General features: G+C 68.3%; 2 protein-coding genes across 2 annotated transcripts in view; both read right to left on the reverse strand.

Moving 5' to 3' along the window:
• Positions 1-5796, reverse strand: part of C6H16orf54 (chromosome 6 C16orf54 homolog) — a 14788-nt gene extending 8992 nt beyond the window's left edge. The window contains exons 1-3 of the mRNA XM_078853027.1: positions 5781-5796; positions 1912-2132; positions 3-954 (exon numbers count right to left, since the gene is read on the reverse strand). Coding sequence (XP_078709153.1) covers positions 3-954; positions 1912-2132; positions 5781-5796 — 1189 coding nt within the window. The remainder of the gene's footprint in view (positions 1-2; positions 955-1911; positions 2133-5780) is intronic.
• Positions 5797-9682: 3886 nt separating this feature from the next.
• Positions 9683-18616, reverse strand: LOC140912282 (serine/threonine-protein kinase NLK2-like). The gene is given in 17 exon segments (XM_073346461.2): positions 9683-9818; positions 10512-10605; positions 12033-12087; positions 12089-12142; positions 12144-12191; positions 12193-12234; positions 12806-12892; positions 13079-13138; positions 13140-13181; positions 13810-13860; positions 13863-13883; positions 13886-14026; positions 15040-15125; positions 15979-16085; positions 16334-16389; positions 16790-16919; positions 17732-18616. Coding segments are annotated over 17 exon segments (1386 nt in total). The 5' UTR covers positions 17995-18616; the 3' UTR covers positions 9683-9769.
• Between the last annotated feature and the right edge of the window lie 3947 nt (positions 18617-22563).

A 22563-nucleotide genomic window follows, 5' to 3' on the forward strand; every position in this document is an offset into this window, starting at 1 on the left:
ACGCGCTATCTCAGAGTGCCTGGCCGAGCCCCCCAGGCCGTGCTCTGGGCAGCCGCGGCAAAGCAGGCGGGGGGGTGAATGGGGGACACACCGAGCCCCCCGCGCCCCCCCAGGGGTTGTTAACGGAGCCAGGAGCTTCGGCCACTTCTGCACTTGTCCGTAGCCCCGTGAACTGGCCGCTGGCCGAAATTCCCCGTGTCTCTGTGCCCCATGGCGGGTGGGGGGGAGGTCGGGGGGGTGCAGGCCCGGCTGAGCCCCCTGGCAGGAGAGAAGTAGCAGTGGATGGGGCAAACAGAGCCCCGTGCCAGGGGACAATGGGGGGGGGGTCCTCAGCGGGCTTGTGGGGCGCCCCAGAGTTTTCAAGGTGTCCCCCCAAAATCTCAGCTCAGCCCCAACATCCATGGGGTGAATGCTGCTTCTGGGGGCCACGGGGGGGGGGGGTTGCCTCCTGATGCCCCCCCCCGCGCCTGTGCTCACGGCCCCCTCCCCAGGCCGCCCCCTCCTCGCCGGAAGAAGTCGGAGATGTCCTGCAGGGTGACGTGGGGCTGGGCCCCCCAGGCCGGCGCCCTCGGCGTCCCACAAGGCCGCGGTGCTGCCGGCCGGCCCCCGGTACCAGTCCTCGGCGCCGGGGCGTGGGCCGCGGGATCCACAGCTCGCCCGCCTCCGCCTGGGGGGCTCCGTCCGGCTGGGGGGCTCCGTCCGGCTGGGGCGGGGCCGCCGGCTCGATCCACAGCGCCCCCCCCCCCGGCGCCACACGTTGGGCACCCCCCGGGCCCGGGCGGCCCGGAAGAGCCGCTCGCCCAGCAGGGCCGAGAGCACGGCGAAGAGGCCGGCCACCCCGGCCAGCGCCAGCATGGCCGCCAGGCAGGGGGACGCAGGGCGGGGCGGGGGGCGGCGAAGGGGGGCGGGAGCGCGGGGACGGGGGGCAGAGACGGGGGCATCGTCGGCGAGCCGCTGCAGAGAGAGAGAGATGGGGAGATAAATGGGGGGGTTCGTGGGGGGGAGGTCCCAGCTCTGACCCAGGACTGGCTGCGGGGCGGGGGGGGACCCAGGGCCTGTCCCCTCTGGGGGGGGGGCGGCTCTGATCTGGCCCCAGGGCAGGGGACTCGGGGGTGTGGGGGATGGGACGCGGGGCCTGTCCCCTCTGGGGGGGGGCGGCTCTGATCTGGCCCCGGGGCAGGGGACTCGGGGGTGCGGGGGATGGGACGCGGGGCCTGTCCCCTCTTGGGGGGGGGGGGCGGCTCTGATCTGGCCCCGGGGCAGGGGACTCGGGGGTGCGGGGGATGGGACGCGGGGCCTGTCCCCTCTCGGGGGGGGGGCGGCTCTGATCTGGCCCCGGGGCAGGGGACTCGGGGGTGCGGGGGATGGGACGCGGGGCCTGTCCCCTCTCGGGGGGGGGGGCGGCTCTGATCTGGCCCCGGGGCAGGGGCACTCGGGGGTGCGGGGGATGGGACGCGGGGCCTGTCCCCTCTGGGGGGGCTCTGATCTGGCCCCGGGGCAGGGGACTCGGGGGGTGCGGGGGATGGGACGCGGGGCCTGTCCCCTCTGGGGGGGGGCGGCTCTGACCTGGCCCCGGGGCAGGGCACTCGGGGGTGCGGGGGATGGGACGCGGGGCCTGTCCCCTCTCGGGGGGGGGGCGGCTCTGATCTGGCCCCGGGCAGGGGACTCGGGGGTGCGGGGGATGGGACGCGGGGCCTGTCCCCTCTGGGGGGGGGGCTCTGATCTGGCCCCGGGGCAGGGCACTCGGGGGTGCGGGGGATGGGACGGGGGGCCTGTCCCCTCTCGGGGGGGGGGCCTCTGATCTGGCCCCGGGGCAGGGGACTCGGCGGTGCGGGGGATGGGACGGGGGGCCTGTCCCCTCTGGGGGGGGCCGCCGGCTCCGAAGCGGGGGATGGGCCATGGGGTACTCACGTCAGGGCCGGGAGTGGTGGGTGCCCGGTGAGCCAGCGACTCGTGGGGGCTGGCGAGGGCCCGCGGGCTGGGCCGGGCGGTGCCCCATGGCTGGCCGGGGCCGTGTCGGGAGCCGGGCGGGGCTGGGGGGGGATGTGGTCGATGGCGTGACGCCGCGTTTCCTGCCCCGGGCCGCCAGCGCCACTGACGTGATGGAAACGGCTTCTGGGGCTGGGGAGGGGCTCGGAGGGGGGTACCCTGTCCTCAGAGCCCTGCGGGGACCCAGGCGTCCTGGCCTGCTCCCAGGTCAGGCCCCTCCCTTCGGGCTCCCGCGTCTCCGGCACTTCCTGTCTCAAACCTGCGCCCAGCTTGGCTGGAGGTCCCCGCCTGTGGGGGATGGGACAGCGGGGAGGGGGGCGTTGACCTGGGACTGGGCCCTGGGGAGGGGAGACCTGAGAGCCTGTCCCCTGAGCCGGGAGGGGGACGGGGACACCTCTGCCCGGGAATGTGGACGGAGGCGGCAGGAGGGGGCCTGCTGGGGGGGTTCAGTGTCAGTTTGGGGCTGGGCGGAGGAACACAGGGAACCCCAGGGCTGGGGTCTAAGCTCCCTGCCCCCCAGAAGGACGTGACTGAGGGGTCCTGGTTGTACCCACAAGCTCTGTTGTGGACTGTGTTCCTGTTGTCCAATAAACCTTCTGTGTTACTGGCTGGCTGAGAGTCTCGGGGAATCCCGGGAAGTGGGGGGCAGGGCCTGGACTCCCCCCCACTCCATGACAGCCCCTTCCCGGCCCTGTCCTCCGGCTGTACACCTCCCGGCTTTGGGGTCCAGTAAGGGGGTGAGGAACTGGAGCCTGTCTGCGGGGTCAACCCTGTGCATCTCGCAGGCATTCTCAAAGGCCGTCAGGAAGCTATCTATGTCCTCCCCCTCCTTCCGCTGGGCCAGGAGCCACTTATCAAAGCTCCTTGCAGTCTTGGGTCCCCCCTCACTCACCGCAGCCGGCGCCCCACTGCTCCTCAGCCTGGCCAGCTCCAGTTCATGATGCCTTTGTTTCTCCTTCTCCTGATGCTCCCTCTCCTTCTCCTGACGCTCCCTCTCCTTCTCCTGACCCTCCCTCTCCTTCTCCTGACCCCTCCCTCTCCTTCTCCTGACGCTCCCTCTCCTTCTCCTCCTGCTCACGCTTATGTTGTTTTTCATGATCCTCCAGCTCCCTCATTTTCATCTCCCTCTCCCATTCCAGCCGCCTCCGCTCCAGGGATGGGGAGCTCCGCCGGGAGGATCCCCTGCTGGGTGCCGGGGTCAGGGTGCCCTCGGTATTCGCCGGGCTTCCCCCAACCCCTCCCCCGGACATAGGTAGGAAGGGTCTCGGGGTGTCCTCAGCAGCGGTCTGACCCCTCCCAGCCCGGTCAGGCCCCAGGGCCCACGCTGCGTCTGCCAGGCGCCTTCCCTCAGGGACAGGGATCGGGTCATCCAAGCGATCCCTCTCCTCCAGCTGGGCAATCAGCTGTTCCTTGGTGGACCTCCCGATGCGCAGCCCCCTCTGCCTGCACAGCTCCACCAGGTCGCTCTTCAGGCGTTTAGCGTACATCTCCCTGCTGGCCCCTCGCAGGCCGGGCAGCTTCCCCACGGTTTCCAGGAAAAGCCCCCTCGTGTGCCGGTCCTTCTTGAGGTCACCGACTCTTTGCCAGGGTCGAGCTGCAGATTCCTCCGCCCCTGGGACCGCTCGCTGCAATCCCCCGGGGACCCTGTTACTGCAAAAGTCTTTCTCTCTGGTCACACATTCCAGGGGTTAACCGCCCCCCGAAACCGTCTCTCTCTGAATCTTCATCACGCCTGGTCCCCGTCAATTCCCCTTCGTTTTACTGCTCCCCAGTCACTTACGGCAGGAAGCGCCGTCCACGGGGTGCAGGACATCCCACCGCTGCCACCAGTTGTCACGGAGTGTGGGGGAGTCCAGGCCCTGCACCCCTCTTCCTGGGATCCACTGAGACTCTCAGCCAGCCAGTAAAACAGAAGGTTTATTGGACAACAGGAACACAGTCCACAACAGAGCTTGTGGGTACACCCAGGACCCCCTCAGTCACGTCCTTCTGGGGGAGCAGGGAGCTTAGACCCCAGCCCTGGGGTTCCCTGCATTCCTCCACCCAGCCCCAAACTGAAACTAAACCCCCCCAGCAGGCCCCCTCCTGCAGCCTCTGTTCACATTCCCGGGCAGAGGTGTCACGCTCTCCCCCCCCCCCCCCCGCCGCCGAGTCCCATGTTCACATGCCCCCCCCCCCGGTCACATTCCCAGGTCAACACTGCCCCCTCCCTGCTGCGTCACATCGTCACAGAGGTGCACAGCCGAATGACAGGGCCGGAGCAGGGGACTATGAACTGTTCAAGCAGGCCCTGCTCCGTGAGTTTGGGCTGACCCCCGAGATGTACCGGAGAAGGTTCCGGAGTCAGCGTAAAACGCCTGAGGTCACCTACCTACAACTGGCCAACCGGATGCAGGGGTATGCCCGCAAGTGGACAGCTGGGGCCCGAGCTAAAGAGGACCTGCTGGACCTAATCGTACTGGAGCAGCTGTATGATCAGTGCCCTTCCGACCTGAGGCTGTGGCTGGTGGACAAAAAGCTCGAGAACCCCCAGCACGCAGGGCAGCTGGCCGACGAGTTTGTGAACAGTCGGTCAGGGGGTAGCCGGGAGGAGCCCCAAAAGAACAGGCCCCCCCCGATGCAGAGAGAGAGTCACCACGGGACCTCCCAGGGGGAAATAGGGGGAACCCCCTCCCACGGGGAACGCCTGGCGTCGGGCCCCTCCGACCCGCTCGAGGGGCCCAACGTGACCTGAGCTGCTATCACTGTGGCCAGAGAGGCCACGTACGGACCCAGTGCCCCCGGGCTCAGGGACAGACTGAGCAGACCCAACCTACCCAGGGTTAACTGGGTAGGGACCCAGCTGGACGAGGGGCAGACGACCCAGGAAAGGGGGCCTACCAGTTTACCACCTGCCCCGGAGGGAAGAGTACCCCAGGCCAGCTCCGCCAGAGGGCTGGAGGCTCTGGACTCAGGGTGCTCAGTTTTACAGGGTGGGCGCGGGGCTGTCCCTCCGGAGAGAGTGCCTTGTTCCCCTGGAGGTGGATGGGAGGAAGGTCAATGGATACTGGGATACGGGCGCGGAGGTGACGCTGGCCCGGCCCGAGGTGGTGGCCCCAGATCGGGTGGTGCCCAACACCTATCTGACCCTGACAGGGGTGGGCGGGACCCCATTTAAGGTGCCCGTGGCAAGGGTACACCTGAAATGGGGGGGCCAAGGAGGGCCCCAAGGAGGTGGGGGTGCACCACCATTTGCCCACTGAGGTTTTGATGGGGGGAGACCTAGAGGACTGGCCAAGCAAGCCCCAGGCCGCCCTGGTTGTGACGCGTAGCCAGAGCCGGCGAGGGGCACTGCGCCCTGACCTCGGGGAGGGTATCACACCGGAGGCGCAGGACCCTACCCTGGTGGGGAGGGAGGGCCGAGGGGCACGGCTCAGAGAGGCGGAGGCCTCAGACCTGGCCAGCGAGAGGGAACCGGGCCCCGTCCCTGCCCCAGCCGCTGAGTTCCAGGCCGAGTTGAGGAAAGATCCCTCCTTGCGGAAGCTCAGGGACCTGGCCGACCTCAGGGTGGGACGGACCATGAGGAGAGGCTGCCAGGAGAGGTTCCTGTGGGAGAAGGGGTTCCTGTACCGAGAATGGGCTCCCCCAGGGGAAGTAGAGTCCTGTGGGATCAGGAGGCAGCTGGGGGTCCCCCAGAAGTATCGCCGCAGGCTCCTGCACCTGCCCATGACATCCCCCTCGCAGGGCACCAGGGAATCCGGCGCACCCGGCAGAGGTTGCTACAGAACTTTTACTGGCCCCGGGGTCTTTACCACGGTCCGGCAGCATTGCCGATCCTGCGACCCCTGTCAGAGGGTGGGGAAGGCCCGAGACAAGGGGAAAGCGGCTTTGAGACCTTTGCCCATCATAGAGGAGCCTTTCCAGAAGGTGGCCATGGACATCGTGGGGCCTCTCAGCAGGACGACCCGGTCGGGGAAGAAATACATTCTGGGGGTGGTAGATTTTGCCACCCGCTACCCCGAGGCAGTGCCCTGAGCTTCCATTGAAGCGACACCGTGGCCGACGCGCTCCTGACCATTTTCAGCCGAGTGGGGTTCCCCAAGGAAGTCTTGACAGACCAAGGCTCCAACTTCATGTCGGCCCTGCTCCGGTGCTTGTGGGAGAAATGTGGGGTCCGGCACGACTGGGCCTCAGCGTATCACCCCCAGTCCAACGGGCTGGTGGAGAGGTTCAATGGGACGCTGAAGATGATGCTGAAAACCTTTATGGACCAGCACCCACAGGACTGGGACAAGTCCTTACCTCACCTGCTGTTCGCGTACAGGGAGGTGCCCCCGGAGTCGACCGGGTTCTCTCCGTTCGAGTTGCTCTTCGGGAGGGGAGTGAGGGGCCCCCTGGACCTGATGCGGGGCGAGTGGGAGGGGACGGCCTCCCCCGATGGAGAATCAGTGGTGGGGCATGGCCTGACTCTCCGGGCAAAGCTCGCGGGCTTGGCCGGGGGGAAACCCGGCCAGGGCCCAAGGGAAGCAGAAAGCCTGGTTCGGCCGCTCCGCACGGGCCCGCACCTACGCCACCGGGTCCAGGGGATGCTGCTCATCCCCGAGAGACAGAACAAACCACAGCCCCCTGCGACGGGCCCTTTGAGGTCATCCAGCAGCTGAACGAGGTGGACCGTGTAGCCGAGCGGCCCAACCGGGCTCACAGCCACCGGGTGGGCCAGGCCAGCCTGACGAAGCCGCACTGGGACCGGGAGAGGCTGGTCCTGGCCGTGTGTGGCCAGTGGGGGAGCAGGGAGAGGATCCCCAGGTGGATCTATTTCCTGAGACAGGGGGCCAGCCCTTTGCCGGGATCAGTTCCCCTCTCAGACGAGCTTACGCCCGCCCCCAGACGGAGACCCGAGGGGCGCTGGGTTCCTACCAGGAGCTGTTCTCCAACTGGCCTGGGCTCCCTAAGCCGGCCGCCCACCAGCTGGAGACAGGAGCCCACCCCCGGTAAGATGCTCCCCATTTTGGGTCACTGGGAAAACAGCCCAGGACCTGGAGAGAGAGGTCAAGAACATGTTGGCTTTAGGGGTGATCCAGCCGTCCCCCAACCCTCGGGCCTCTCCCATGCTGCTGATCCCCAAGGAAGACGGGTTGATCCGGTTTTGTGTGGATTACCGGAGGCCTAAGGCCATCACCAAGTTCAATGCCCACCCCCACGCCTGGGCCTGACGAGCTTCTAGACGAGCTGGGGGGTGGGGTCATGGATCTCACCAAGGGCTACTGGCAAGTACCTGGGGATCCGGATGCCCGACTGCAATCTGCTTCTGTCACCCCCCGGGGCTCTGCGAGTTCCTGGCCCTGCCTTTCGGCCTAACGGGGGCACCGGCCACCTTCCAGCGCCTGGCGGACCCGCTCCTGAGGGGGAGGGAGAGTTTGGCCATGGCGGATTTCCATGACATCCGTGTCTTTAGCCAGACCTGGGAGGACCACGTGTCCCAGGAGAGAGGGGGCCGGGTCACCTCCAGGATGGAAAAGCTGGCAAGTGCCAGGTGGGGCTGGCCGAGGTGTCGTACCTGGGCCACAAGGTGGGGGGCGGCTGCCTAAAGCCAGAGCCGGCCAAGGTGGGGGTGGTCAGAGCTGGGCCTGCCCCCCAGGCTTTCATTGGGGTGGCGGGCGACTACCGGGGCGATGCTCGGGACCTGCTCCCTCCGGAGCCGGGCAGGACTCTGGGGAGTCTCCTCTCGGGCAGCAGCCTGTCCTGCAGGACACACAGCTCACCCGGCTCCACCTTCCTGGGTCTGACCCCGGAGCCTCCAGCCTCCTCTGCCCCTCTGGGCGCTGCCCACCGCGAGTCCGCCCAGGCGGGGTCCTGGGGGGGCCAGAGGGTCCTGCCCCCCGACTCCGCAGGCAGCCGGGACTCTCCGCCCGCTGGGGACCCAGAGGATTTATTCGTTGACAGGAGCCCGGCGCAGGGCGAGGGGTCCCCCGTGTGCCCAGCCCCCCCTCCCCACCCCAGAGGGGCCACGACCCGGCGCCGGGCGAGGGGTCCCCCGTGTGCCCAGCCCTCCCCCCCCCGCCCCAGAGGGGCCACGACCCGGCGCCGGGCGAGGGGTCCCCCGTGTGCCCAGCCCTCCCCCCCCGCCCCAGAGGGGCCACGACCCCGGCGCCGGGCGAGGGGTCCCCCGTGTGCCCAGCCCTCCCCCCCCGCCCCAGAGGGGCCACGTCCGGCGCCGGGCGAGGGGTCCCCGTGTGCCCAGCCCCCCCCCCGCCCCAGAGGGGCCACGACCCGGCGCCGGGCGAGGGGTCCCCCGTGTGCCCAGCCCTCCCCCCCCGCCCCAGAGGGGCCACGTCCCGGCGCCGGGCGAGGGGTCCCCCGTGTGCCCAGCCCCCCCTCCCCCGCCCCAGAGGGGGCCACGACCCGGCGCCGGGCGAGGGGTCCCCCGTGTGCCCAGCCCTCCCCCCCCGCCCCAGAGGGGCCACGTCCCGGTGCCGGGCGAGGGGTCCCCCGTGTGCCCAGCCCTCCCCCCCCGCCCCAGAGGGGCCACGTCCCGGCGCCGGGCGAGGGGTCCCCCGTGTGCCCAGCCCTCCCCCCCCGCCCCAGAGGGGCCACGTCCCGGCGCCGGGCGAGGGGTCCCCCGTGTGCCCAGCCCTCCCCCCCCCGCCCCAGAGGGGCCACGTCCCGGCGCCGGGCGAGGGGTCCCCCCGTATCACCAGTGGCCCCACCCCAGAAGCAGCCGCGTCTGGAAGGAAAAGCCCGGCCGCGAACGCGCCAGCAGAATTTAATGCCGAGCCGGCAGGTTCGATTCAGTTACGAAGCCCCCAACCCCGCGCCCGAGCGGCCCAAGTTTCCAGGGTCTTTTCGGTCGCCCCCTTTGCAACGAAAAACCAGCGGGGGGGGGGGGGATTTTGGGAGCCGTGAATTCATACAAATTCCCAGCCTCTCCCAGTGGGGGGCGCTGTGGGGCGCTGGCTGGTTGGGGGGAGAACTCCTGGGGGGAGGTCAGTGGTTGGGGGCTGAAATGGGGCCCCGGGGGTTGCTGGGGTGGGGCTGGGGAAAGAGGGGGCGCAGGGCTGAGAAGTTGGGGCAGCATTAAAGGGACAGGAGGGGGGGCTGTATTCACAGTGCAGCCTTGGGAATTTGGGGGGGAAGGGCTGGTTTTGGGGGTTCCTGGCTCCAGTGCAGCCTCAGGGGAGCTTGGGGGTGGGGCATGGGAGGGATTTGGGGCTCAAGGTAGGTTTGTTTCTAGTGCAGACTCAGAGAGATTCAGGGGTGCTTGGGGGAAGTTTTGGGGGGTCAGGGGGGGTGTCGTTTCCTGAGCAGACGCAGGGGAAATGAGGAGCACAGGGCAGGTTCGGGGGTGGGGGCATTGACAGTGCAAACTACGAGGACTTTGGGGGTGCTGTGGGGTGGTTTGGGGGGCTCAGCTTTCCAGTGCAGAGACAGGGGAATTTGGGGTTGCTGAGGCAAGAGACGGGGAGTCTCATTTCCAGTGCAGGCTCAAAGGAATTTGGGGGTGCGGTGGGGTTCATTTTTCCAGTGCAAACTCAGGGGGTTTAGGGGGGCTCAGGGGGTGCCGTATTCCCAGTGCAGACTCAGGGGGTTTGGGGGTGCAGGGAGGTTTGGGGGGGCTGGGGCGGCTGTGTTGCGGCACGGGACTCGAGGGGTCCCTTTGATTTCAGCTCCAGGACCCTTGGTCTTTTCCCCACCAGTTCAGCAGGCAATTCGGGGTGTGTCCCGCCGCGGCCGGCTGGCTCCGTCCCCCCCTTTCTCTTTCCGTCTGGCCACCCCCGAACCCCAAATCTGCTGCCAGCCGCCTTCATCTCTCGTCCTTCTTCGAAACTTTCGACGAATGCCAGGCCGTCGACCTGCGGGGAGACGAGCGTTCGAATGCAGCACGGGGGGCTGGCGGGGGAGCCGTGGGCAGCAGGGTGGGGGGCTGGCTGTGGGATGGGGTGAAGGTGCTGTGGGGCGCAGGCCGGTGGGGGGGCGCCATGGGGTGGGGGGCGCTGTGGGGCGGAGGGTGGCGGGGGGCGCCATGGTGCGGAGGCCGGCGGGGGGGCGCCGTGGGGTGGGGGGTGCTGTGGGGCGGAGGCCGGTGGGGGGGGCGCCGTGGGGCGGAGGCCGGCGGGGGGGCGCCGTGGGGCGGGGGGCGCTGTGGGGTGGAGGCCGGCGGGGGGGTGCCGTGGGGCGGGGGGTGCTGTGGGGCAGAGGCTGGTGGGGGGGCACCGTGGGGCGGAGGCCGGTGGGGGGGCGCCGTGGGGCGGGGGGCGCTGTGGGGTGGAGGCCGGCGGGGGGGGCGCCGTGGGGCGGGGGGTGCTGTGGGGCAGAGGCTGGTGGGGGGGCACCGTGGGGCGGAGGCTGGCGGGGGGGGCGCCGTGGGGCGGGGGGCGCTGTGGGGTGGAGGCCGGCGGGGGGGCGCCGTGGGGCAGGGGGTGCTGTGGGGCAGAGGCTGGTGGGGGGGCACCGTGGGGCGGAGGCCGGCGGGGGGGCGCCGTGGGGCGGGGGGCGCTGTGGGGTGGAGGCCGGCGGGGGGGCGCCGTGGGGCGGGGGGCACTCACCGGATGAAGGTTTTGAAGGCGGCCGAGTTGGGGTTGATGCACAGTGGGACCCGCGTCCCCTTCTGCTGATCCAGGATGAAGCTGTGAACCAGCTCTGCGAAAGAGGGGGGCAGCTTCAGATCCGGGGGGGCCACGGGGGGAATTCACTGGGGGGGCTGGAGAGGAGGTGGGGGGAACAGATCCAAACCGGGAGGGTCCCTTGTGGGGGTGGAGGGTGGCTGTGGGAGCTAGAGGGAGTCTATGGGGGTTCATGCAAGGGGGGCTGGTGTTTGGGGGGGCTGTGAGGGGTATCAGGGGTTTGGGGTCACAGCAGGAGGTCCCAGGGGATGAGGGTCAGTTTTAGGGGGGCTGTGGGGGCCCCAGGGGTAGGTCAGTGTGTGGGGTGATGGGGGACAGCAGGGGACCACGGCAGGAAGGGTCCAGTGTGTGGGGGTGAAGGGGGGTCCCCAGTGGGGGAGAGGCAGCATGTGGGGGCGATGGGGGCCTGGCGGGGGAGGGTCAGTGTGGGGGGGCAATGGAGGGCCCTGTGGGGGGGGTCAGAGTGTGGGGACAGCGGGGGGGCAGCGGGAGCCCAGCGGGGGGGGGCAGTGTGGGGGCCCGGTGGGGGGGCAGCAGGCGCTGGTGGGGGGCTCAGTGTGTGTGGGCGGCGGGCGGCTTATCAGCATGTGGGGGCGACGGGGGTCCCCAGTGGGGAGGGTCAGTGTGGGGGGACAACTGGGGGCCTGGCGGGGGGGGTCAGTATGTGAAGCGGGGGGCAGTGGGGGGCCGGCGGGGGAGGTCAGCGTGTGGGGGCGACGGGGGTGCGAATGGGGGGCGACGGGGGGCAGTGTGTGGGCCTGGCGGGGGGTGACAGGGGGCGATGGGGGGCCGCGGGGGGCGACAGGGGGCAGGCGGGGGGCGACGGGGGGCGAGGGGGCGACAGGGGGCCGACAGCGGGGGCGAATGGGGGGTGATGGGGGGCGGCGGGGGGCAGCGTGTGGGGCCTGGCGGGGGGTGACAGGGGGCGACAGGGGGCCGCAGGGGGCGAATGGGGGGCGACAGGGGGCCGTGGGGGGCGACGGGGGGCGAATGAGGGCGACGGGGGGCCGCGGGGGGGTGACAAGGGGCCGTGGGGGGCGACGGGGGGCGAATGGGGGGTGACGGGGGGCGAATGGGGGCGACGGGGGGCTGCGGGGGGTGACAGGGGGCCGCGGGGGGCGACGGGGGGCGAATGGGGGGTGACGGGGGGCGGCGGGGGGCGAATGGGGGCGACGGGGGGCCGCGGGGGGTGACAGGGGGCCGCGGGGGGCGACGGGGGGCGAATGGGGGTGACGGGGGGCGACAGGGGACGAATGGGGGGGCGACGGGGGGGCTGCGGGGGGGTGACAGGGGGCCGCGGGGGGCGACGGGGGGCGAATGGGGGGGTGACGGGGGGGCGGCGGGGGCAGCGTGTGGGGCCCGGCGGGGGGTGACAGGGGGCGACAGGGGGCCACGGGGGGGTGACGGGGGGCGAATGGGGGTGACGGGGGCGGCGGGGGTCACCTTTGGCCTGCCAGACGGAGCGCAGGGCCCGCTCGTCGGCGTCGTCGAAGCGGGGGGGCTGCGGGGGGCTCCAAGTCGGGGGCGTAGACGCGCCCCGAGGCCAGGCGGGGGGCAGCAGCGGCAGATGGTCGTGTGGAAGCGGAGTCGCCCCTCCTGCAGGGTACGGGTGGGCCAGAGCCTCCCGCGCCGAGATCCGCCGGGCCTGCCGAGAGCCAGCGTGGGACCCCGGCGTCCGGGGGGGACCCCCCAGCGCTCCCCAGGGACCCCGGCGTCCGGTCGGGGAACCCCCAGCGCTCCCAGGGACCCCGGCGTCCGGACAGGGAACCCCCAGCGCTCCCGGGGGACCGAGGCGTCCGGGCGGGGAACCCCCACTACTCCCAGGGGACCCCGGTGTCCGGGCAGGGAACCCCCAGTGCTCCCGGGGACCCCAATGTCAGGGCAGGGAACCCCCAGCACTCCCAGGGACCCCGGCATCCGGGGGGGGGTAATCCCATTACTCCCAGGGACCCCGGCGTCCGGGGGGGGTAATCCCAGCACTCCCAGGGACCCTGGCATCCGGGCGGGGAACCCCCAGCGCTCCCGGGGACCCCGGTGTCCGGTCGGGGAACCCCCAGCGCTCCCAGGGACCCCCGGCGTCCGGGCAGGGAAACCCCCACTACTCCCAGGGACCCCAATGTCAGGGCAGGGAACCCCCAGCGCTCCCAGGGACCCCCGGCGGTCCGGGCAGGGAACCCCCAGCGCTCCCAGGGACCACCGGCGTCCGGGCGACTCACGGGGTCGAAGACCAGCAGACGGCAGAGGAGGTGAACGGCCTCATGGGTCGCCTCCCCCGACAGCAAGTGCAGCACGGACAGCGCGGGCTGGACGGACGGACGGACACGGAGCCTGAGTGGGGGTCGTCCCCCCAGCCCCCCCGCCCAGCCCCCCGCTTCCCCCAGCCCCCCGCTTCCCCCGCCCAGCCCCCTGCTTCCCCCAGCCCAGCCCCCCGCTTCCCCCAGCCCCCCTCATACCTTCCCCCCAGCCCCCACGGCCCCCCGGGGTCTCACCGGTTTGTGGGCGCCCCGCAGCACGTGGGCCCGGGCCCCCTCGCAGGCCGAGCGCAGGGCGTGGGGAGGGGGGGGTGCCGAGTAGGTCGGTGATCAGGTCCAGCTGCGGGGGGCGGAGGGGAGTTATTGGGGGGGTGCGAGAGCCTCCCCCCATGCAACCCACCCCCCACTAGCCTCTCCCCCAGATCCCCTCCCCACTCCCTCCCCTCCCCCCAGATCCCCTCCCCCCAATCCCCTTCCCCACCTCTCCCCCAGATCCCCTCCCCACTCCCTCCCCTCCCCCCAGATCCCTCCTCACCTCTCCCTCCCCCAATCCCCTCCCCACTCCCCTCCCCTCCCCCCAGATCCCCTCCCCGCAATCCCTTCCCCACCTCTCCCCCAGATCCCCCCTCCACTCCCCTCCCCTCCCTCCCCCAGATCCCCTCCTCACCTCTTCCCTCCCCCAATCCCCTCCCCACTCCCTCCCCTCCCCCCCAGATCCCCTCCCCCCAATCCCCTTCCCCACCTCTCCCCCCAGATCCCCTCCCCACTCCCTCCCCTCCCCCCAGATCCCCTCCTCACCTCTTCCCTCCCCCAATCCCTCCCCACTCCCTCCCCTCCCCCCAGATCCCCTTCCCCACCTCTCCCCCAGATCCCCTCCCCACTCCCTCCCCCTCCCCCCAGATCCCCTCCTCACCTCTCCCTCCCCCAATCCCCTCCCCCACTCCCTCCCCTCCCCCCAATCCCCCCACCTGCTGGATGGGGCTGGGGGCCTGGAAGAGAACCCGCCGGCTCAGCAGCTCTCTTCGGCGAAGATGCAGCCGACGACGCCCAGAGGTCGACGGGGGCTCCGTAGTGGGGGGTGCCCATGAGGATCTCGGGGGCCCGGTAGTACTGGGTCACCACCTCCTGTGTCATGGGCTGCCCCTCGTCCGGCTCCTCCAGCCGCGCCAGCCCGAAGTCGCAGATCTGCCGGGGGGAGGGGGGTGAGCCCGGACGCCTGGGTCCCCCCCTGGGAACGCTGCGGGGAGCCCAACCCGGACGCCTGGGTCCCCTGCCCATCCCAGTTTCTGGGGAGCATTGCAGGGCCCCCTAGTGGAACAGGCCCAGACGCCTGGGTCCCTTCCCCTGTCCCCGGCGTCTGGGAACCGTCCCGGACGCCTGGGTCCCTTCCCCTGTCCCGGTCTCTGGCAAGCCGTCCCGGACGCCTGGGTCCCTTCCCCTGTCCCGCTCTCTGGCAGCCGTCCCGGACGCCTGGGTCCCCTTCCCCTGTCCCGGTCTCTGGCAGCCGTCCCGGACGCCTGGGTCCCTTCCCCTGTCCCGGTCTCTGGCAGCCGTCCCGGACGCCTGGGTCCCTTCCCCTGTCCCGCTCTCTGGCAGCCGTCCCGGACGCCTGGGTTCCTTCCCCTGTCCCGGTGTCTGTGAGCCGTCCCGGATGCCTGGGTCCCTTTCCCTGTCCCGGTGTCTGGGAGCCGTCCCGGACGCCTGGGTCCCTTCCCCTGTCCCGGTCTCTGGCAGCTGTCCCGGACGCCTGGGTCCCTTCCCCTGTCCCGGTCTCTGGCAGCCGTCCCGGACGCCTGGGTCCCTTCCCCTGTCGCAGTCTCTGGGAGCCGTCCCGGACGCCTGGGTCCCTTCCCCTGTCCCGGTCTCTGGCAGCCGTCCCGGACGCCTGGGTCCCTTCCCCTGTCCCGGTCTCTGGCAGCCGTCCCGGACGCCTGGGTCCCTTCCCCTGTCGCAGTCTCTGGGAGCCGTCCCGGACGCCTGGGTCCCTTCCCCTGTCCCGGTCTCTGGCAGCCGTCCCGGACGCCTGGGTCCCTTCCCCTGTCCCGGCGTCTGGGAACCGTCCCGGACGCCTGGGTCCCTTCCCCTGTCCCGGTGTCTGGGAGCCGTCCCGGACGCCTGGGTCCCTTCCCCTGTCCCGGTCTCTGGCAGCCGTCCCGGACGCCTGGGTCCCATCCCAGAGGCTGGGGGGCGTCTCTCACCTTGAGGACGCAGTTGCTGTTCACCAGCAGGTTCCCCGGCTTGATGTCCCGATGGAGAACGCCGGCCGAGTGCAAATATTTCAGACCTGCAGGGAGGGAGGCAGCGTTGTGGGGGGGGGGGTTGGGGACCCCTGAAATCTGCCCTTCTTCCTGCTCACGGACCCCGCCCAGGTTCCCCTCCCGTGCCGAGATAAGCGGGGGAGGAGGGCAGGAGCCGAGAAGGGGCCGGTGACATATGGGGGGAGGCAGGGTGGCCCGGTGGGGGGGGGGGGGGGGGGTTGGAGTGTACTGGGGATGGTGTATTGGGGTGGCTGAGGATGGATATCTGGGGGGCCCTGGGGATTGGGTGAGCCTGGGGGTGGTGGTCGAGGGGACTGTGGAGACTGGGGGGCTCCGGGAGGCTCTGGGGGTCCGTGGAGGGTCTAGAGGGTTTCTGGGGTCCCTGGGAGGTTGGGGGGGGCCTGGGGAGGTTTGGGGGGGCCCAGGGAGGTTTGGGGGGCCCCAGGGGGGTTGGGGGGGCCCAGGGAGGTTTGGGGGGGGCCCAGAGAGGTTGGGGGGGCCCGGGGAGGTTTGGGGGGGGCCTGGGAGGCTGGGGGGGGCCCGGGGAGGTTGGGGGGGCCCAGGGAGGTTTGGGGGGGGCGTGGGAGGTTTGGGGGGGCCTGGGGAGGTTGGGGGGGCCCGGGGAGGTTGGGGGGGGCCCGGGGAGGTTTGGGGGCCCCGGGGAGGTTGGGGGGGGCCCAGGGAGGTTTGGGGGGGCCTGGGAAGTTGGGGGGCCTCTGGGAAGTTTCGGGGGGTGTGGGAGGTTTGGGGGGGCCCGGGGAGGTTTGGGGGCCCCGGGGAGGTTGGGGGGGCCCGGGGAGGTTTGGGGGGCCCAGGGAGGTTTGGGGGCCCCAGGGGGGTTGGGGGGCCTGGGAGGTTTGGGGGGGCCCGGGGTCTCACCGCGCAGGATCTGGTAGAGGAAGACCTTGATGTGCTCGGCGCTCAGCGGCTGGGGGGACACGATCACCTTGTGCAGGTCGCTCTGCATCAGCTCCGTGAGCACGTAGCTACCGCCCGGCGCGGGGTCAAGGGCGCAGCTCGGGGGGCAGAGCCCCATGGCCCCCCCGCTCCCATCCCCCCCCTGGGCCCCCAGCTCCCTGCCCCCAGCCTCGCCTCTGTCAGCGGGTAGCTGCAAGTGCTGCCCCCGATAACCCCCCCGACCCCTAACCGCCCCCGGCACCTCCCACTGCTGCCAGTTACCCCCCAGGGCAGCCCCCCACGGTTCCCCCAGCCCCTCCCCCACGGGGGCGGATACATCTCCTCAAAGCAGTCGATCTGGGGGGGCTGCAGGATATCCAGCGCTGACAGCACCTGAGGGGCACCGACGGGGGGGGTGAGACAAAAGAGGGGAGCCCCCAGATACCCCCACAGGGTCCCAGAGCCAGCCCCATGGCGTCCCCAGGACTGGCCAGCCAGAGCCCCCAGCCCCACCCCTCTGCCCCCCACTGCAACCCCCAGCCCCACGGCATCCTCCATACAGCGACCCCCACTCCTCTGTCACAGCCCCTCCCACTGACCCATAGCCCCCAGCCCCACTGCAACCCCCAGCCCCACAGCCTCCTCCATACAGTAAACTGGTAAATTATAGGGCTTCATAAACACCCCCCCTCAATCCAACCCACAGCCCCCCACAACTGCTACCCCTGCCCCATCCCTCCCAAACCCTCAGGCCCCCCATCCTGGTGCCCCCCTGCCCCCCGCCCCCCCTCACGTTCTCATGTTTGAAGGAACAGAGCATCTTGAGTTCCCGAAACACCCGTTTGCAGGAGACGAGATTCTGGAAAACATTCGGCATCTTCTTCAGAGCGACCCGCTTCCCGTCCCGGGGGTCCGTGACCGACCTGGGGAGACAGACGGACGCGGTGCCCCTCACTCCCGACCCACAGCCCCTGCCAGCCCAGCCCTGCCCCCCAGCCCTGCAGGTGCCCCTCACTCCCGACTCGCAGCCCCCTGCCAGCCCAGCCCTGCCCCCCAGCCCTGCGGGTGCCCCTCACTCCCGACCCACAGCCCCTGCCAGCCCAGCCCTGCCCCCCAACCCTGCCGGTGCCCCTCACTCCCGACTCGCAGCCCCCTGCCAGCCCAGCCCTGCCCCCAGCCCTGCGGGTGCCCCCCACTCCTGACCCGCAGCCCCTGCCAGCCCAGCCCTGCCCCCCAGCCCTGCGGGTGCCCCTCACTCCCGACCCGCAGCCCCCTGCCAGCCCAGCCCTGCCCCCCAACCCTGCGGGTGCCCCTCACTCCCGACCCGCAGCCCCTGCCAGCCCAGCCCTGCCCCCCAGCCCTGCGGGTGCCCCTCACTCCCGACCCGCAGCCCCTGCCAGCCCAGCCCTGCCCCCCAACCCTGCCGGTGCCCCTCACTCCCGACCCGCAGCCCCCTGCCAGCCCAGCCCTGCCCCCCAACCCTGCCGGTGCCCCTCACTCCCGACCCGCAGCCCCTGCCAGCCCAGCCCTGCCCCCCAACCCTGCCGGGCCCCCCACTCCCGACCCGCAGCCCCCTGCCAGCCCGGCCCTGCCCCCTAACCCTGCCGGGCCCCTCACTCCCGACCCACAGCCCCCTGCCAGCCCAGCCCTGCCCCCTAACCCTGCCGGGCCCCCCACTCCCGACCCGCAGCCCCCTGCCAGCCCGGCCCTGCGCCCCCCAACCCCCGGCTCTTACCACACGACTCCGAAGGCGCCGTAGCCGATGGGCCGATCCGGTTCGGGTTCCACCGTCATTCGGGCCGGTGCCGGCGGGGTCTGGGCCAGCGCCGGCTGATGCTGCTGTTGGGGCGACCCCCCCTGCACCCCAGCGGGGCAGTACAATTTCTGGGGCGCCCCCAGCCCAGCTGCCAGGGGGGGCTGGATCAGCCCTGTCAGTGCCCCCAGAACATTGCTACACAGCTGGGTCTGGAGGGCGGGGCTGGGGCCCTGGAAGGCCATTGGGGAGCAGCTGTGGGGTTCGGGGGGATGGGCAGGTGCCGCAGGGGTGGGGGGCTGGAGCCGGGAGGCTGGAGGGGAGGATTAGGGGGTGGGGGGATGGGATGAGAAGCAGACCCTAATGGGGCGGGTGGGGGGGGGATGCTGGGAGTATCGAGGTGTCTGGGGGAGTGGGCAGGATGAGGAGGGGCTGGGGTGGGAACTGGGGGTGCTGGGAATTGGGGGGCTGTGGGGCCGGGATTTGAGGGGCAGGGACTTGGGGTCCGTGGGGCAGGGAAGCGGGGGGCTCTGGGCGGGTTATTGGGGGGCTGGGTGTGTCGCGGGAGAGAAGCTGGCGGGGCTGCACTTTAAGCTCCTACTGTAAAGAGCCCCGGCTGGGCTGGGGGGCCAGGGCGGGATCGGGGGCACAGGGCCCCCCCAGTACTCAAATCGCATCCATCCCCCCGAGCCCCGGGGCGGGGGTGCGGGGCTGGGGGGCAGCGGGAGGGGACGCGTGGGGGGGCGCAGCGGGGGGGGGGCGAAGGGCGGGGGGGGCAGCGGGGGGGCGGGGGGGTCCCCCCCGCGATGGGCTCCGGGAGCGGCCCCAGGCCCGGCGCGGCGCAAGGATGCGGCGGCTCCGGCTGGTCCTTTGTTAAAGGCAACGGCGGGGGGGGGGGGGGAGACTCCGCCCAGCTGGGAAAAATCCCCCGGACAGAAATCGGGCAGGGGGTGGGGGGCGTGAGGGGGTGTGTGGGAGGGATGGGGGGGGGTGGATGGGGATAGATAGATAGATAGATAGATAGATAGATAGATAGATAGATGGGGTGGATGGGGATAGATAGATGGGGTGAATGGGGATGGATAGATAGATAGATAGATAGATAGATAGATAGATAGATAGATAGATAGATAGATAGATAGATAGAGATAGAGAGATAGAGGGGGTGGATGGGGGTAGATAGAGAGACTCTGAGATAGCGCGTGTGGGGGTGGATGGGGGTAGATAGAGAGATAGAGAAGGGGGTAGATAGAGAGATAGAGAAGGGGGTAGATAGCGAGATAGAGAAGGGGTAGATAGAGAGATAGAGGGGGTGGATGGGGGTAGATAGAGAGATAGAGAAGGGGGTAGATAGAGAGATAGAGGGGGTGGATGGGGGTAGCATAGAGAGATAGAGAAGGGGGTAGATAGAGAGATAGAGAAGGGGGTAGATAGAGAGATAGAGGGGGTGGATGGGGGTAGATAGCGAGATAGAGAAGGGGGTAGATAGAGAGATAGAGGGGGTGGATGGGGGTAGATAGCGAGATAGAGAAGGGGGTAGATAGAGAGATAGAGGGGGTGGATGGGGGTAGATAGCGAGATAGAGAAGGGGGTAGATAGAGAGATAGAGGGGTGGATGGGGGTAGATAGAGAGATAGAGAAGGGGGTAGATAGAGAGATAGAGGGGGTGGATGGGGGTAGATAGCGAGATAGAGAAGGGGTAGATAGAGAGATAGAGGGGGTGGATGGGGGTAGATAGCGAGATAGAGAAGGGGGTAGATAGAGAGATAGAGGGGGTGGATGGGGGTAGATAGAGAGATAGAGAAGGGGGTAGATAGAGAGATAGAGGGGGTGGATGGGGTAGATAGAGAGATAGAGAAGGGGGTAGATAGGAGGGATGTCTGGAGATACACAGTCAGTAAACTGGTAAATTGTACAGTCAATTGCTTGAACTGTGGCCCTATCCCCTGCTCCGCCCCTTCCCCCTGAGACCCCGCCCCTGCTCCGCCCCTTCCCCAAGGCTCCGCCCTCACTCCAACTCTGCCCGCCTCCACTCCACCCCCTCCCCCGAGGCCCCGCCCACCTGCCGCTCCCTGCTCTCCACCCTCCTCCAAGCGGCTGATGGGCAGCGTCACTGGCCTGCTGTGGCGGGGGGTGCTGAGTATCTTCCCCCCAGGGGTGTTTGAGCCCCAGGGCACCCCGGAGTCGGTGCCGACGCCCGGCCCCCGGCCTGCCCTGGCTCCGTCGGGTTCCAGCCGCGCGCCGGGTGAGGGTTCAGCGTGACTCCAGGCCGCGTCTCTCAGGCCCCGTCGCGGGAGCAGGTCCTGTTTTACACTGAGCGCTCGGTTAGGGGACGTTCCTGGCCCCGGTTCCCCCAAACGAATCCCGCTCTGTCACGGACCAGCCCCGCCCTGGGCCCGGCAGCCATTCCCGCAGCCACGGTTGCCTCTTGGCCTAGACACACCGGGTGCTCGGTTTTCCGGTCTGCCGATTGTGCCCCCCCCACCGTGGGGGGGTGCGAATCTCAGTGCCCACCACACAGCGCTGCTTGCCCGAGGTGAATCCGCCCCGACTGCAGCTGCAGCCAAAAGAAAAGGGAACTTGCCGCGCTGGGCCGGTTGTGAGATCTGGAAGCACAGCCCGGCTTGGGGGGAAACCCGTCGCCCCGATGGCCCTTTTGCCCAAAGGTGTGGTCTCTTCTTTCCAGACCCTGCCCACGTGTTGGGCCACCGTCTTTTGCGAGGACAGCCTGCATCCCCATAGCTGGGCTGGGCTGCCTGATGTGCCAGGACCACAACGAAACTCCGTGACCCCAAAACCAAACTAGGCAATCCGCCACTGCAAAACCACAGCAAGGGCATCAAGGAAACGCCTTTGCAAAACCCCCAAAAACAACACCAAAGCCGTTGCGAAAACAACCAGGACGACAATGGTAAAAACTACCAAATCATTGCAGAAAGAACCCGGAAAAACCATCGCAAAAACCTCACAGCAAAGACCTCACAAAAGTGACAAGGAAGAAGTCGCAAAACCGCCGAACCCCAGAACACTGCAAAGAGAACAAAGGCAAAGATTGCAACCATGCAAAATCAGCAGCAAAAACGTTGCCAAAAGAAGGAGAAACCGTTGCAAAAATGACAAGGAAAAAACCTGGCAAAAAGCAACACCACCACAAAGCCAGCACAAACCCTGCATCGCCCCAAAGTCAGCGACAAAAACTTTGGCAAAAGCCAGGAGAACACTTTGCAGAAACGAAACAATTACAAAACCCACAAAGCCTGGGCTGTCGCGTGGTGGTTTGCGTTTGAAATCACACTCCATGCCGGGCAGCCCCGAATCGAGCTGGCATTTGGTGGGCAAGCCGCTGCTTTGGATATCTGCTCCTGGAATAGGAATTATAACTTCTCATTCTACAGAATGAGACAATATATTCATGTCATGTTTAAGAAAAGTTTTGTAAATGAGTGCCAACAGTTCATGGATTAGGGACCCAATCTTATGGGGATCCAGGAGCTTCTGTAGGGATTATTGAGGTTCATCTTTCTATCGACCCAATGGGACCCAGTGCTCAGTCTAGAAGGTACCACCCGAGAGGCTTCGATTTGCAGTTCTCAGACTGGGGATTTGTGTCTCCAGAGGTAACATGCTTGTTAACAGCAAAAATGTTTTGAAATAAATAAATAATATAGAGAGGTGAAGAATAACAGACCTCAACCTTATTGTCCCTCTGCAAATTTGTGTACCCGGAGTCAATCCCTTACCTCACTCTAAAAGGGCAACGTTTCAAAAAGTTCACTGACTAGAAGATTGTTGGGGGCGGCATCGATCTGGACAAGGAGAAGTCTGGAGATCAATGTGAGAAGGGAGGCCGGGCAGCAGAAACAGAAGTGAACCTGTTTGAGCGGCATATTCCAGAAGTCTTGAGGTCTTTCTGAGTGTGGCCTTCATTGATTTGAGGTCTACCAGACATCCTCTCCCTAGAAGGGAAAACCGAGAATGGCAGCAGGCCGTAAGAGAGACCCAGTTTGGGAATATGTTAATGAAGTTTTCCTTTCTACCTGTGACTACTGTGTATGAAGGTTATAACAACCAAGAAGAATGCACTTTTATGTAGAAATCCATGATTAAATCGAGCCTTCCTGACTAGTGATTTAACTCATGATTTAAATCAAATCCACCCTGTTTTTCATTCCACCTTTAGAGCCATTTGTGATCACAGAAACGAAACGCCACAAAAGGAAGGGGAGGACGGACGACAAAAGCTTTTGTGACAAGATTTTTTACAACATGGATCACTGTAAAACACTCGTTACCCCTCTTTTGCCCCTCAGGCCCCAGGTTCCTTCGCACGCAGCTCTCAAACGAGCGCCAGACACGGGCAAATTTGAAAAGAAACTTTTGTTAGCCTCAGATTTTGTGATGTCTTATGAACTGCCTTGGGCTTTGGCCAGTTGGGGTCCCGGTTCCGACAAGACCCCCTTGTTCCCAACGCCCCGCCGTGGTACTGAGCGCAGGACGGCGCCCACGAGGCTGGTACCTGGGTACGACGCTCGTCTCTCTGGTCCGCCTCGTTGGGATGCTCCAGGACCGGTCCGTGGAGTAACCCCCGGTGCAGCCTGATCTGGACACTTCAGCCCGAGCTGTCGCCAGCACCTGCGAGGTGTCCCGGGGAGCTGGGCATCGGCGGGGCGGGGTGTGCGGGACCAGGCCAACGTGGGCCATGGAGACGCCCGGGGTACCTGCCCACCAAGGGAGAGCTGAGGTGGGGCAGACCGTCTCTTCCTGGGCCAGTGGCTGTTGGGGAGCGCCGGAGATGAGTTTCGAGCTCCACGGGG

This window comes from Lepidochelys kempii, chromosome 6 (assembly GCF_965140285.1).
Source record: "Lepidochelys kempii isolate rLepKem1 chromosome 6, rLepKem1.hap1, whole genome shotgun sequence".
NCBI classification, from domain to species: domain Eukaryota; kingdom Metazoa; phylum Chordata; order Testudines; family Cheloniidae; genus Lepidochelys; species Lepidochelys kempii.